General features: G+C 40.3%; 1 protein-coding gene and 1 long non-coding RNA gene across 4 annotated transcripts in view; one reads left to right on the forward strand and one right to left on the reverse strand.

Annotated features, from left to right (window-relative positions):
- Nucleotides 1-13,195, forward strand: part of FRMPD4 (FERM and PDZ domain containing 4) — a 530,997-nt gene that overhangs the window by 168,116 nt on the left and 349,686 nt on the right. For 2 of the 3 annotated variants that reach the window (XM_082446916.1, XM_082446919.1), the window contains exon 2: nucleotides 10,765-10,803. The exons of the other annotated variant lie outside the window; for it this stretch is intronic. In XM_082446916.1, the coding sequence (XP_082303042.1) occupies nucleotides 10,765-10,803 (39 nt within the window). The remainder of the gene's footprint in view (nucleotides 1-10,764; nucleotides 10,804-13,195) is intronic. 3 annotated transcript variants of the gene reach the window in all.
- LOC309652985 overlaps nucleotides 4,218-13,195 on the reverse strand; it is a 373,352-nt gene continuing 364,374 nt past the window's right edge. The window contains exon 2 of the long non-coding RNA XR_014258947.1: nucleotides 4,218-4,508. This is a non-coding gene — a long non-coding RNA (uncharacterized lncRNA). The remainder of the gene's footprint in view (nucleotides 4,509-13,195) is intronic.

The raw sequence follows: 13,195 nt of genomic DNA on the forward strand, positions 1-13,195 counted from the left end.
AATAGTCTGCATACGTGAGTGTAGCCATATATGAAAATTCATCAAACTGCATACTTAAGATCTGTGCACTTTGCTGTGTGTATGTTGTACCAAAGCAAAGCAAAACACCAAAAAACTAAACCCAAAAAACTAGGAGTAAACAAAAGAAACAAACAAAAAAGCCACTGTAATAGTTTCATGGAAGGAAACAGGGCTTGAACTAGAGGCCAATGAGAATAAGCGAGGGCTAAACGTGACAGCACTTAGAAGGTTGATGGAGCCCAGGGCTTGGAAAATGATTGGATGAGGACTCAGAGAAGGGAGAGGAATTCGAGAGGGCTCTGAAGTTTTCAAGAGCAGGTAAATGTAAGGTTCTGTGCTTGTGTGTGTGTGTCTGTGTGTGTGTGTGTGTGTTACTATAGTGACTAAAGTGGGGATTGGTCGTAGCGTGTTGGGTCGCATATAGTTAGGATGACCATTTGATTTTCAGTGGCATAAGGAGCCTTGGCAGAATTTACCTGGGCTCTGAGGTCTAGCGCATTCTGGCGTGCTTCTGCTTCCTTTGCTCACACCTACAGAAATACAAGGACTCCCTGGTGGTACTTAACATTCCAAGATCCTCTGCATCTCATTAACATCTACCTTGGATTCCATCCTACAGATCAACTCTTCACTCTGAGATAGTTAAATAAATACAGTCTCGCCAAGGTCATTGCAAAGCTTACACAGAAACTATTGTGTATCCAGAAGATTCTGCAGTCTGCAGTTATAGGAAGCTTTGTCTTTTCAGGGTCATTATGACCGACAAATATTGATGCTTAGTAGCTAACGTTCAAAGGCTACTTGGATTTTATTACTACGATCTCAGAAAGAGGTCATGAGTAGGTGCTGTCCGTTCCTGTCTTTTTATTTCTCTGTGTCCAGTTGGGCCCTGGAGAAATGGGTTTGGCCTCCACACGTGGCCCATCGCCTGTGCTTGGGGTGTGTGCATTTGAATTGAACAGTGAGTTCTTGAAGGAGTGACTGTCCTGGCAGTAGTTTTGGGCTTCCTGATGAACCAGCATGGAGTACCACGACAGACACTGTAGGGGTGGATGACGGAGAGCTGGCTTTCACAGGAAGGCAGCAGGCTCTCTAGGAAACAATCGGGAAAAATGTGCGCTCTTCAGAGCGGGACCCTGATCCAGGTTCACCAAAGCAGTGGGGGTGGCCCAGCAGCCATTTTGGCATTTGATAAGGAAGAGTGTTCAGATGCTTTAATTATATGAAGATGCTTTGTTTTAATAAAAGTCTTTATTACATAACTGCCTAGCTACTTCCAGGGAGCCACCTTGGCATGCACCAGCTGCTGAAAGGGCCTTTCTCCCTGGCTGTTCAGCAGTTGCCTCTGCGTTTTATGTATGGCTGAGAAGGTCCCTTCCTGGATTCCCTCTATAGCAAACTTTTGCTGTAAAGGACCACATAGTAAACATGTTTTCTTTTGCAGGAAATGTGATCCCTGTTGCAGCTGTTCAACTCTGCCATCATAGCATGGCAGATGGCATAGACAACATACAAACAAATGAGCATGGCTGTGTTCCAATCAAACTTTATTTACAAAAACCAGGTGGCTGTGAGATTTTTGCCTGTGGGCCGTAGTTTGCCAGCCCTTGCTCTCAGGGACCTTTCATGCTCAGAGCCAAGTTCTGTTAGAGCCACTGTATTATGTTTTGCCTCTATGTGCTGCCACTGAATTCTGCAATCTACATGAAGTTATCTCTGAGAGACACCTAGAAAGTCACTCTCACTGCTTAGAAATTAAAGTTTAAACCATTGATGGAAAACTATAAAAAAATAAGGCCTGGAAATTCTTGAGGCCTAATGTTTTCCTAGAAGAGTGGCAACAAATTACTTTAAAACTTTTTAAACTTTGTCACTACTTAATATTAATTAAATCAGTTTTTCGAGGTGAGACATTGGCCTGTAAAGTTAAGCTGATCTGATCATTTGCTAAGCTGTGTACACCATGATGGTAGAGACCATCTTCTTAGCTAACCATTGTATACCTAGCTCCTGTCATAGGTGCACAATCAATCAATATTTGTTGGATGAATTAAGGAATGGGGCATGCAGATATAATAGTCTGATATCTGAGAGTATGTATTTTAGAAGCAAACCACCGTAGTGTTATTCCAGTGCGCAGAACACGCTGTCCTTATATGATGCCTTGGAGCAGCCTCCAGGCGGGACATCCTTGCACTGTGTCTGGTGTTCCAGATTTTCTCTGCTCTGTTGACAGTCTTGCTGATCCCCTTGGTGTAAGACTTGCTGATTGGATCAGAAAGGACATCTGTGCTTGTGCAGGAGCAAACCTAACTGGTCTCCATAGACTGGATTCTGCTCATTTGTGTTCTGAACGCTGCCCTCTCAGCCTAATGAGCTAAACAATGTCAGCATAACTCCTTACTGGTCTTAGTCCTAGGCAATCCCCTCAGTAAAAATGAAGGGAGAATGTTAAAAGTCAGAAACCATCAAGGTAGAAACCAGCCCAGTTTCTTACCTTGCCTCCAGTGAATACATATCATTGTCATTAAATGAAATCAGTAGTTTTTCTTGAGGTATATCCAGCATAAAATAGCATTCATGTGGAGCAAAGGAGTTACTCCTTATAGAAGCAATATTGTCCCCAAGCTAACGCAGCTAGGTTGACATAATTTAAGAAGTTGGTCATAATGGGTAACTATTTTCAACTTCAGTGGTAACATACCCTAATATAACCAGAAATCTTTATCTGCCCAGCAGGGAAGATCAGTAATTAGTTTAAATTTTCCACTGTCTTTATGCTGGTAGGTAGATGTTCCTCTCTAGATTTTCCTACGCTTTATTTATCCTTGAACTTTTTTCTATTATCTTAAATTTTATGTTTCTTACGAGCAGCATAAAGTTGAATTTAAAAGTATTTAATCTGATTTTATTTTAATGTGAGCATTTTTTTCATTTATATTTAATGTGTTTATATTAAAATACTTATCTTAAAAAGATATTTATATACATAGATTTAAATCTACCATCTTATTCTATGCTTTCTGTTTGTCTCAATGATTCCATGTTCCATGTCCATTTTTTCTTGCCCTTTTTTTCTCTTTTTTTTGATAGGGGCAGGATCTGGGCCTACCAAGGTAAGGCCCTTAATGATCCTATCTTTCTATACATCCACTGCCATGATGGCCGGGTATGGGTGTGACACTCCAGTGGTATCCGTTTTCAGGACTAGATGATTTGGCAGGTTTCTATCCTTTTAGTGATTACTGTAGAAAATAAAACATGACTTGTTAGCTATCAAAGTCTATCAAAGTTAACTAATACTTTCATTCTCCTCCCACAGAATAAAAAAATATTTAAACTCCATTTGCTTGCTCCCTCAGTTATAAATGTATATGCTGTTGTTGTTGTGTATTTTAATTTATCCCACAAGATGAATTTTACTTGATGCAGTTAGTGTTTGTTTAGTTACCCAAATATTTACTACTTTATATGCTTTTCTTTCTTCCCTGCATCTTAGAAATTTCCTCTGGCATCTTCTCTCTCTCTTTTACCCGGTTGAAGTACATGCTATAGAATTTCATTTAGAGTGGTTCTGTTGATGCTAATCTATTTTTATTTGTCTAAAAATGTATTTATTTTGCTTTTATTCTTGAAAGCTATTTTTGTTGGGTTTATTATTCTAGGTTGGCATTTATTTTCTCTCAGTTCATTAGGGGTATTATTCTACTGTCTTGCGACTTACATCGTTGTTGAGAAGCCAGCTCTAAGTCTAAATATAATTCTTTTGAAGACAGTCTCTTTTACTGTTTATCTTGTAGAATATATGCATTTGTAGTTGTGCATTTGATTTATTTTATCCTTTTTGATAATTTTTGGGGACATCTTAAAACTGTGGACTATTGTCTTTTATCAGAGTAAAATATACTCAGACTTTTTTTTGAATATTGTTTCTGCTCAATACTCTATAGTAAATGTAGGTTAGGTTCTCTAACTGGATCCTCTGTATCTTTTACCCTTTCTTTTTTGTTTACCAACATGTTGTCTCTCTGTGCTGCATTCTGGATAATTTCTTCAAATCTATCTTCCAGTTCACTAATTCTTTCATCATCTCTGTCTGGTCTTCTGTTAAACCTGTCCATTGAGTTTTTATATTGTTATTTATATAATTTCTATTTATTTCTTTTCCAAATCTCCTCCATTGCTTTTTTAAAATTATTTATTTATTTATTTACTTATTTATGGCTGTGTTGGGTCTTCGTTTCTGTGCTAGGGCTTTCTCCAGCTGCAGCAAGTGGGGGCCACTCTTCATCGCGGTGCGCGGGCCTCTCACCATCACGGCCTCTCCCGTTGCGGAGCACAGGCTCCAGACGCGCAGGCTCAGCAATTGTGGCTCACGGGCCTAGTTGCTCCGCGGCATGTGGGATCTTCCCAGACCAGGGCTCGAACCCGTGTCCCCTGCGTCGGCAGGCAGACTCTCAACCACCGCGCCACCAGGGAAGCCCCATCTCCATTGCTTTTTATAGTTTCCTGTTCCTTGTAGATTTAAGATGATGCTTTTTTTTTTTTTTTGCACTTTTTCAGTTGTTTTCATACAGAGAACTGACATAAATAGTTAAACTTTTCATTACTAGAAACTGGATGACCTCCCTTTAGCCATTCTTTCCCCTTTTTGGAAGACAGCATCCTGAAATTCTAGATTTCATCATCCTAATCACAGACCCCCCTGCAATTATAAATTACCTCTTTTAAGAGACTGAATATTTTCTTATGGTGGGCTTTCTCTGCAAACTGATACCATCCTTGCTTTTACTACAAAGTGGAATAGCAGGCCAAGAAACCAACAGCAATAATTTAATATGCACCCATGGTGCAATAGGAGGACAAAAAGTGGAAGCCCAGAGCCTTGGCAGGGGATTTCAGAGAAGACTCTTTGGGGGAATGATGGGTGATGGATGGATGAGGACACCCAGTAGAACGTGTCCCTAAAGAAGAGGGAAAGACTAAGTCTGGAAAATCATTGTTTTTTGGATGAGGTAGAGGAAGAGGGGCCAAGAGGAGACTGAGAAATAATATTTAAAAATCAGAAGAACAGTAGAGCTGGACATCCGGGGAAGGAGGGGCAAGTTTCAAATTTGAGAAAATGAAGACTGGAACAGGTAATACAATCAGGCAGTTTGGTGGTCATTGGTGACCTTTGAAAGAACAATTTCAGAAATAATAAATAGAAATCAGGACTTCTGGGGTCTGGTAGTAACATAACAGGATTTATAGTTTAAGAAATGGAGCCATGAGATACGGCCTTGAGGAGATTACAGCAGGGGTTGGTGAACTATGGCTTGCAGGCCAAATCTAGTCCACTTCCTGTTTTGTAAATAGTTTTATTGGAATGTAGCTATGCCCATTTCTTTTTAACCTATTGTCTACAGAAAAGTTGAGTAGTTGGAACAGAGACTGTATGACACACAAACTTGAAAATATTTACAATCTGGCCCTTCACAGAAAATGTTTGTTGACCCCCGAACCACACAGTTTTTGCTTGTTTCTTTGCAGCAGTACAGAGGAGCACATTTTAGGCCAATTCGAAGGGAGGAGTGGAGGAAAAAAGGCTGAAGGTCATAGTAGGAGAGTGGCTAATTGATGAGGACCTTTCCCAAGGAACTGGATCTGAAAGCTGGTGGAAAGATTAGCTTTCAAGGAGTTGGGATTTGCTCTGAGTCACTATAAGGCAAGAGAGAACAGAGAATGACTATATCTACCAGAACTTTGAATTGAGAATTCAATGATCAAAGAACTCATGATCAAAGTTTCAGAGATCTTTTTCTCTTTGTAATGTAAAATATCCAGGAAGTTGAAAAACCCCAACTCTTTGAAAGGGTAAGGTTTTGTGTGTTCTTTCTTCCATTTCTTTCATCTTTATAACCAACTCCTTTTAATTTCCTGAGGGGTGGATAGTATCATTTTCATTGTGTAAATCTAGTTCCTGACTTGAGCCTTTCACTATTTTTAATTTCTATTTTTTCATTCTAAGTGGAGTTAACTGCCCCCCCGCCACGAATTTTTCAAAATTTCTCTGTCTTTAAGAGTTAAAGTGGAGCTTTTCCAAAATTGAATGTAATGAGTGTAGTGAAAATGTAAATGTATTAAACTACAAAATGGAAATAAGGACCAGAGAATGAAATGTTGTATATGTAAATGATGTTAAAGCTCCTGTAGGGTTCAAATTTGTCGAATATTGGTGGAATTCAGGTAAAACCCAAGACATTAAAACTTAACTCTCGGGCTTCCCTGGTGGCGCAGTGGTTGAGAATCTGCCTGCCGACGCAGGGGACACGGGTTTGAGCCCTGGTCTGGGAAGATCCCACATGCCGCGGATCAACTAGGCCCGTGAGCCACAACTGCTGAGCCTGCGCATCTGGAGCCTGTGCTCCGCAATGAGAGAGGCCGCGATAGTGAGAGGCCCGCGCACTGCGATGAAGGGTGGCCCCCGCTTGCCACAACTAGAGGAAGCCCTCGCACAGAAACGAAGACCCAACACAGCCATAAATAAATAAATAAATTAATTAATTAAAACACACATTTAAAAAAAAAAACTTAACTCTCGGTATCAGAAAGCTTCAAGTGTTTATTCAGTGAACTAATTATTGATTGCCTTCTATCAATTAGGCATGGAGAAATGTGTAAATCTGAGATACTCTCTTCTAGAAGTTTAGAGTGAAGAGGGAGGAAATAACTGAATCAGTTCCACCAGAGGTAATAAGGGCAGTGATATAAGAGAACTCTGGGTGCCTTGGACATACAAAAGATGGGCATCAAAACCAGCTTGGAGTTATCAAGCAGGCTTCCTGGAGAAGGTGGGCCTAAATTGTCTTAAGCTGTGGTTTGCAAACTTTAGGGCACCTAAGAATCACCTGGAGATCTTGCCAAAAATATGCATTTCCAGACTCTTCCTCCCAGAGCTTCTAAATCAGTTTTGGGAGTGAGGCTGAGGATTCTGTGCAGTGGCCTGGTGGTCTGTGGAACCTACACTGAGCAAGCAGGCTGTGAAGGATACGTAGAAGTTACCCAGCGGTACTCGAGGTAATGTCCCGTTGGATGCTCAGAACATAAAAATGTCAATTTCAAGTGCGCCTATAGTTGCTTTGGGAAAATCTGAGGTTATGAACATTGAGTGCTTATGGCGTATGAATGTGGTGGTGGTCCACTTAGGAGACAAGTGACTGGGGACAGCATGATTAGAGAGGGACTCTAATTAGTGACACAGCTAACACTGTGAAAGCAGTGGCATCTGCTACCATTGCTAAATATAATTGCTAGAGAAAAGTTTATAAATATTCATTTAAATGTATTTCTCAAAGGCTCATGTTTGGAACCACAGCTGCTGGGTTGCCTAAAGAAACACAAATGCACCACAATTAGTGCATTCTTAAAGGAAAAAAAAAAAGCTTTATCCTTAATATGCAGGCATTGAGTAAATACCATGGATCAGCCATTTCTATAGCTAACATTTTGCGTGTCATGTTTATTAGACGGTGTTACTACTTTAGATATTCAGTAGTTTCTCTGATTATGGCTTTCTCAATTTAACAGTTATAAATTTAACTTGTGTCGAGTGACTAATATACTATTTAATGTCTTGTGTGATTATGTTTTGAGTTTGCTTGCCAGAAAATTTGTCTCAAGACTGTTAAAAATGAATTTCATTTTCTTACAAAGAGAAATCTGGAAAACCCATTTCATTTTAATATTGCAAGCAAATGGGGTTTTTTGATAAAAAGTTTTCGGGTTAACCTTCTGTTTTGTTGTTTTGAAAAGAACGTAGTAATAATTATCCATTGACTTACTTGAGCCAGTATGTCTCCAAATATGAACTAAATGACAGCATTTCACTGACAGGCTCATACTGTAGGGGAGGAGAAATTCTTTCTCCTTCTGTCCTCCCAGGTTCTCCAGCTGGGGCCCTGAAAATGGGCCTGACAAAAGACAGATTAACAAGAGAAAAGCACACACATTTATTTAATATGTTTTACTTGTCATGATTGCCTTCCTAAGGAAATGAAGACTCAAAGAAACAGTTAAACATATGCATTTTTTCTTTCCAAAAAATTTTTTTGGCTGCTTCGGGTCTTCATTGCAGCGTGCAGGCTTCTCTAGTTGTGGCGTGTGGGTTTTTCTCTGTCTAGTTGTGGCACGCAGGCTTAGTTGCCTCGCAGCAAGCATGTGGGATCTTAGTTCCCCAATCAGGGATTGAACCCGTGTCCCCTGCATTAGAAGGCGGATTCTTTACCACTGGACCACTAGGTAAGTCCCAAACATATGCATTTTAATAGTTGTTCCCCCTTATCATCGGTTTTGCTTTCCGTGGTTTTACCTACCTGTGGTCAGCCGAGACCGGAAAATATTAAACGGAAAATTCCAGAAATAAACAATTCATAAGTTTTAGAGTGCGTGCCGTTCTGCGTAGTGATGAAATCTCGCGTGGTGGAATCTCGCGTGGTGGAATCTCGCGTGATGAAATCTCGCGGTATCAGCTCTGTTTCTCGTCCCTTTGTCCGGCGAGTCCCGCGCAGTAGTCACGTAGTGGCAGAGGTTATCAGCCGTCACTGTCGCAGTGCTGTGTTCAAGAGGCCCTGATTTTACTTAATCCTGGCCCCAAAGTGCCAGAGGGGTGATGCTGGTGATTCGGAAATGCCAGAGAGAAGCCCTAAAGTGCTTCCTTTACGTGAAAAGGTGAAAGTTCTCGACTCAATAAGGAAAGAAAAAAATCAGATGCTCAGATAGCTCAGACCTCTGGTAAGAACACATCTTCTCCCCGTGACATTGTGAAGAAGGAAAAAGAAATCTGTGGTGGTTTTGCTGTCTCACCTCAAACTACAAAAGTTAACGGCCGCAGTGCATAAGCGCTTAGTTAGGAAGGAAAAGGCGTTCAGTTTGTACGGTGATATTTTGAGAGACAGAGAGAGAGAGAAAGCACATTCAAATTACTTTTATTACAGTATACTGTTATTTTCTATTTTATTATTAGTTACTGTTTCTTTCTGTGCCTAATTTATAAATTAAACTTTATTATCAGTATGTATGTATAGGGAAAACCATAGTACGTATAAGGTTCTGTGTTCTACAAGGTTTCAGGCATCTACTGGGTTCTTGGATCATATCCCTTGTGGATAAGGGGGTCTACTGTACTAGGTTTGCTGAGGAGTGGAAAGTCGTGGAAAAACATGGTAGGACAAAAGAGTGTGAACTGTGGGTAGTCAACTAGAGGAAACTTAGCAAGGCCTCTGTGTTCATATTCCTCTCAGTGACCCTTGGTCTTAGGACATGAGGATGTTTGTTTCCTCGGGTATGGGGAGGGCACCTCTCCCTTGAGGGTCTTATGACCTGCCTTAGGGGAGGAGGGAGAGGGGTCAGAGGGTCCTTCTTGCACCTGCTGTTTCTCAGATTCCTTCAGCTTAAAATATCCAATATGCCAAGGTGCCCTATTTTGAGTAGCGTGCCCTATTTTGGGTAGTGCGTTCTGAATCCCACCACTATCATCACATATCTTGAACTTGGTGGATTTGTGGGAGGGAACATAGGAAAGACCAAGAGGCAGTGAGCAACCTGTGAAAACCAGCTGGTGATCATTAGGGGATTTCTAGGTGTCCCGAGAATAAGAAGGGCAGGGCATGGATTAAAAATACGCAGATTCTCCAGGGTAAAGTAAGGTAAGCCACATTAGAGGCCCGAGCAAGGCCTAAGGCGGAATTCACGATGGACAGATGAGAATGAGAACTAGGCCCCAGCAAACCAAATGTTGTCATGTGTGCTTGATACTTAGACAAGATTTGGCCAAAGAACGTTTGTGTCTGTGAGTGGTTCTCAACGGGGTGGTACTTTTGCCCCTCAGGGAGTATTTGGCAGTGTCTGGCGACATTTTGGGTTGTCACAAAACGAGAGCGGGGGGGGGAGGAACAATCGGCATGCAGTGGATAGAGACCAGGGATGCTTCTAAACATCCTGTATTGCACAGGGCAGCTCCCACTACAAAGAACTGTCTGGCCCAAAATACCAATTGTGCTGAGTGTGAAATGCTGCTCTCCTTAGCCAAAGGAGCTGACGGGACAAGGGTGGTATTGAAGGTAAACACAGACCTTAAATGACAAATCAGGTTTAGTAAACTGGGTGAATTTTTAAAATGTAATTCTTTTAATGATTCAAAGAGGTAGGTACCATTATCATTCCTGTTTACAAGGGAGAAAACTTGGCACAGAGAATTTCATTACCTCACCCAAGGTAACACAGTTGGTAGGTGGTGGTGCTTTTATATACATTGAAATATATGGGGTTTGACTCCTATATAAACACTTTCTTAACTGGTACAGTAGTGAGGGAAAGTTTTCTAGGAAGGAAGAAACAAACCCTCTCAAGTCCCACTCCCGCAATAACCAAATATCAAGGCCAGGCTTGGTGAACCTGAGTGACAGCAATACAGCCTAAACATTACATGTCTGTGCCCCACCTAAAATGGGTGAATAGTTATAATTCGTGTACATCTCCAGGTTTCTTAAAGAGCAACATCTTGGGTGGTAATTGGATGATCTAAATTCTGGAGAGAAAGATAAAATTAAAAATATTCTAAACCATTGTGTGTTTCAAGTTGATATAATCATAATAAGTTTTATTAAACTCAATTGAAAACTTGATTATATTATTTATTTTTTATCAAACATAATGAGTTTTGTTGATGTTTTTCACATTTTCCTTTTCTTCTCATTATTTTAGATCCTCTTCTGAAATGCATCCCTTCACAAGGGTATCCAGGTAAATCCACTGTGTGGTGTGCTTGCTTTCAGCATTATGAGTACCATAAAAATCCTCCAGGGTTCTATGGCATTCTTTTTTACATTACAAAGGTCGGTTTAAAGTCAGGAATATACCTGCTAGAATGCAGTGATCACACTGTCTGATTTTGAAGTAAAAATCATTTATAGTTACGGGGATCATCATTGAAAATGGCATGCATGGTTTAGCATTTTTCAATGTTATGAAAATCGTTGAAATTTATATTCAATGAAGAGTGTTTAGTTCTGATTTAATGAACTTCCTATTGCCATTTTAAGATCTGAATATAGAAGCCATTTGAATTTTAAGGTCTTTGATGACTGCGTAAATTGTATTGAAAGTAAGTGGCAAAGACTTATTGTCTTGTCGCTGATATGAAACATATTTTCTTCATGCTATTTTGTTCTAGTAAGAACATAGGGGAAATTGTCAAGAATGTTTAGGTGAATGACAGATGACTTAAAAATTATAATTTTCGGGGTCTCTTTTGACTGTCTTTTCTGGAAAAGTCTGAGTTATTTGGGGTGAGAATGCGATGACTGGTTAATTACCAAGTGTTAAAGTAAGTTTCCCCAAAGCATAAACTGCCTTGTTAGAGCAGAGGCCAAATGAGAGCTGGCTTTCCTTTCACTGTCCTGACTGACTGATGTAGTGGGTGCCTTAGAGTCCTAGAGGCTGAGAAGCTTTCTGGTTGATGTGCACTGTTGGCCAGTGGTGTAGAACAGAGGGTGCTGGCGCGCTTTCTGTGTGCTGACCATCCTTCCCAGGCCCTTTAACCCTGCCTTCTGGGGCACCGGTCTCCAAAGCACTGGCGGGTGCACCATGCTGATCCAGGTGTGGAGCTTGATATTTGCTTTTTATCTTAAAAAAAAATATGAAACTTTTGTACCATACAATGTACAGATTGATGTCAGAATGCTCATTTTGGTGTATAGCGTGTGACCACACTTCATGTGCGATCATGTATCTGGAGGGAAGTGTGAAAGTTTTATAACATGGAGGAGTTGTCACCTGTACTCTTGCTCCTTCTTTTTCTTTCTCTTTTTTTTTTGGCTCTCAGTGTTTTGCAACATGTTGTCGGTGACATCCTGTAGGACATCAGTACTGTGCCTAGCTTATTTAAAACATACCTTCAAACAGTAGACTCTTTACCGTCCTTGGTAATGAGATGGGACCTGGATGTGAACATCTTGATGTATGTAGAGGCAAAACACTTATCTCATGGCAAAACACTTCTTAAAGGTGTTGTCAAAATTAAAAATATTCTTTATATGTTACAAAAATCCTTTTCAGATATGACAAGAGGATGTTAATAGTATGCTGTCTAATAGATCTTTTTGAGACATAAACATACTTTGTTATTTCAAAATAAAAATTTAAACACTGAACAAGCAGTTAACTGCTTTTCAAGAGAAACATGTTTTAAAATTCAGGACCATTTTGCGAATGGACGTTTGTCAGTGTTTCCATTGTTATATATTCTTAAGTGAATATATTGTTGCTGAAAAAGATGAGTGTTACCTATCATCACTCATAGCTGAATGCTTAAAATTCTTGGAAACAGAGTTTTCTAACCTGCTTAAAAAGCTTCCAGAGTTAAGGTTTTGGTGGGCTCTGAACTCATGTATTAAAAATGTGAAAATTGACACATTCCCATTAGTTTCCGGGACAACTGATCGTTGCCATGGAAGGTGGACATTTACTGTCACAGGTTCAACAAAAATGATTCCCTGGTTGGTGTGAGTGGGTTGCAAACTGAGATTCATGGGTTGGAAAACTTAGCCAGTCAACATTTGGGTCAACATATCCCTGTGAAGTTTTTCTTTCAGTCTGAGAGCCGCCGATCCCAGTTTAGCAGTGAACTTCGAGCCAGACCTTCAGATTGCTGTATCATAGTGTGTGAAACCAAGATTTTCAAAATTAATTAAGCATATTAAAACAAATTGCTCTCTGTAAAAAATATTAACAGGAATGGTTCCACAGGAGCACATTCTGTACTATTAATAATCAAACACACAGTTAACCATACATTTACTTTGTCCATTGAAAATTTTCATTTGTGTGTTTCATGATGTATATAACATACTAGCACCATGAGACACATAGATAATTGAGCACCATCTAGGTCAGGGGTCAGCAGAGTAAGGCTCAAGTGCCCAATCTGGCCCCGTGTCCATTTACATATTATCTAAGACTGCTTTTGTGTGGCAAATGCAGAGTTGAGTGGTTTCAACAGAAGGTCCTGCAAAGCCAAAAGTACTTACTCTCTGGCCTTTTACAGGCAAAGTTTGTGGACCCTTGGTGTAGGCATTAAGGCAACAGTGGGAAAGAGGTGTCTCCTGCCCTGTCTTCAGTCAGTAACAGCTTTGGG

This window comes from Balaenoptera physalus (genome assembly GCF_965194825.1).
Source record: "Balaenoptera physalus genome assembly, chromosome: X".
Taxonomy (NCBI): domain Eukaryota; kingdom Metazoa; phylum Chordata; class Mammalia; order Artiodactyla; family Balaenopteridae; genus Balaenoptera; species Balaenoptera physalus.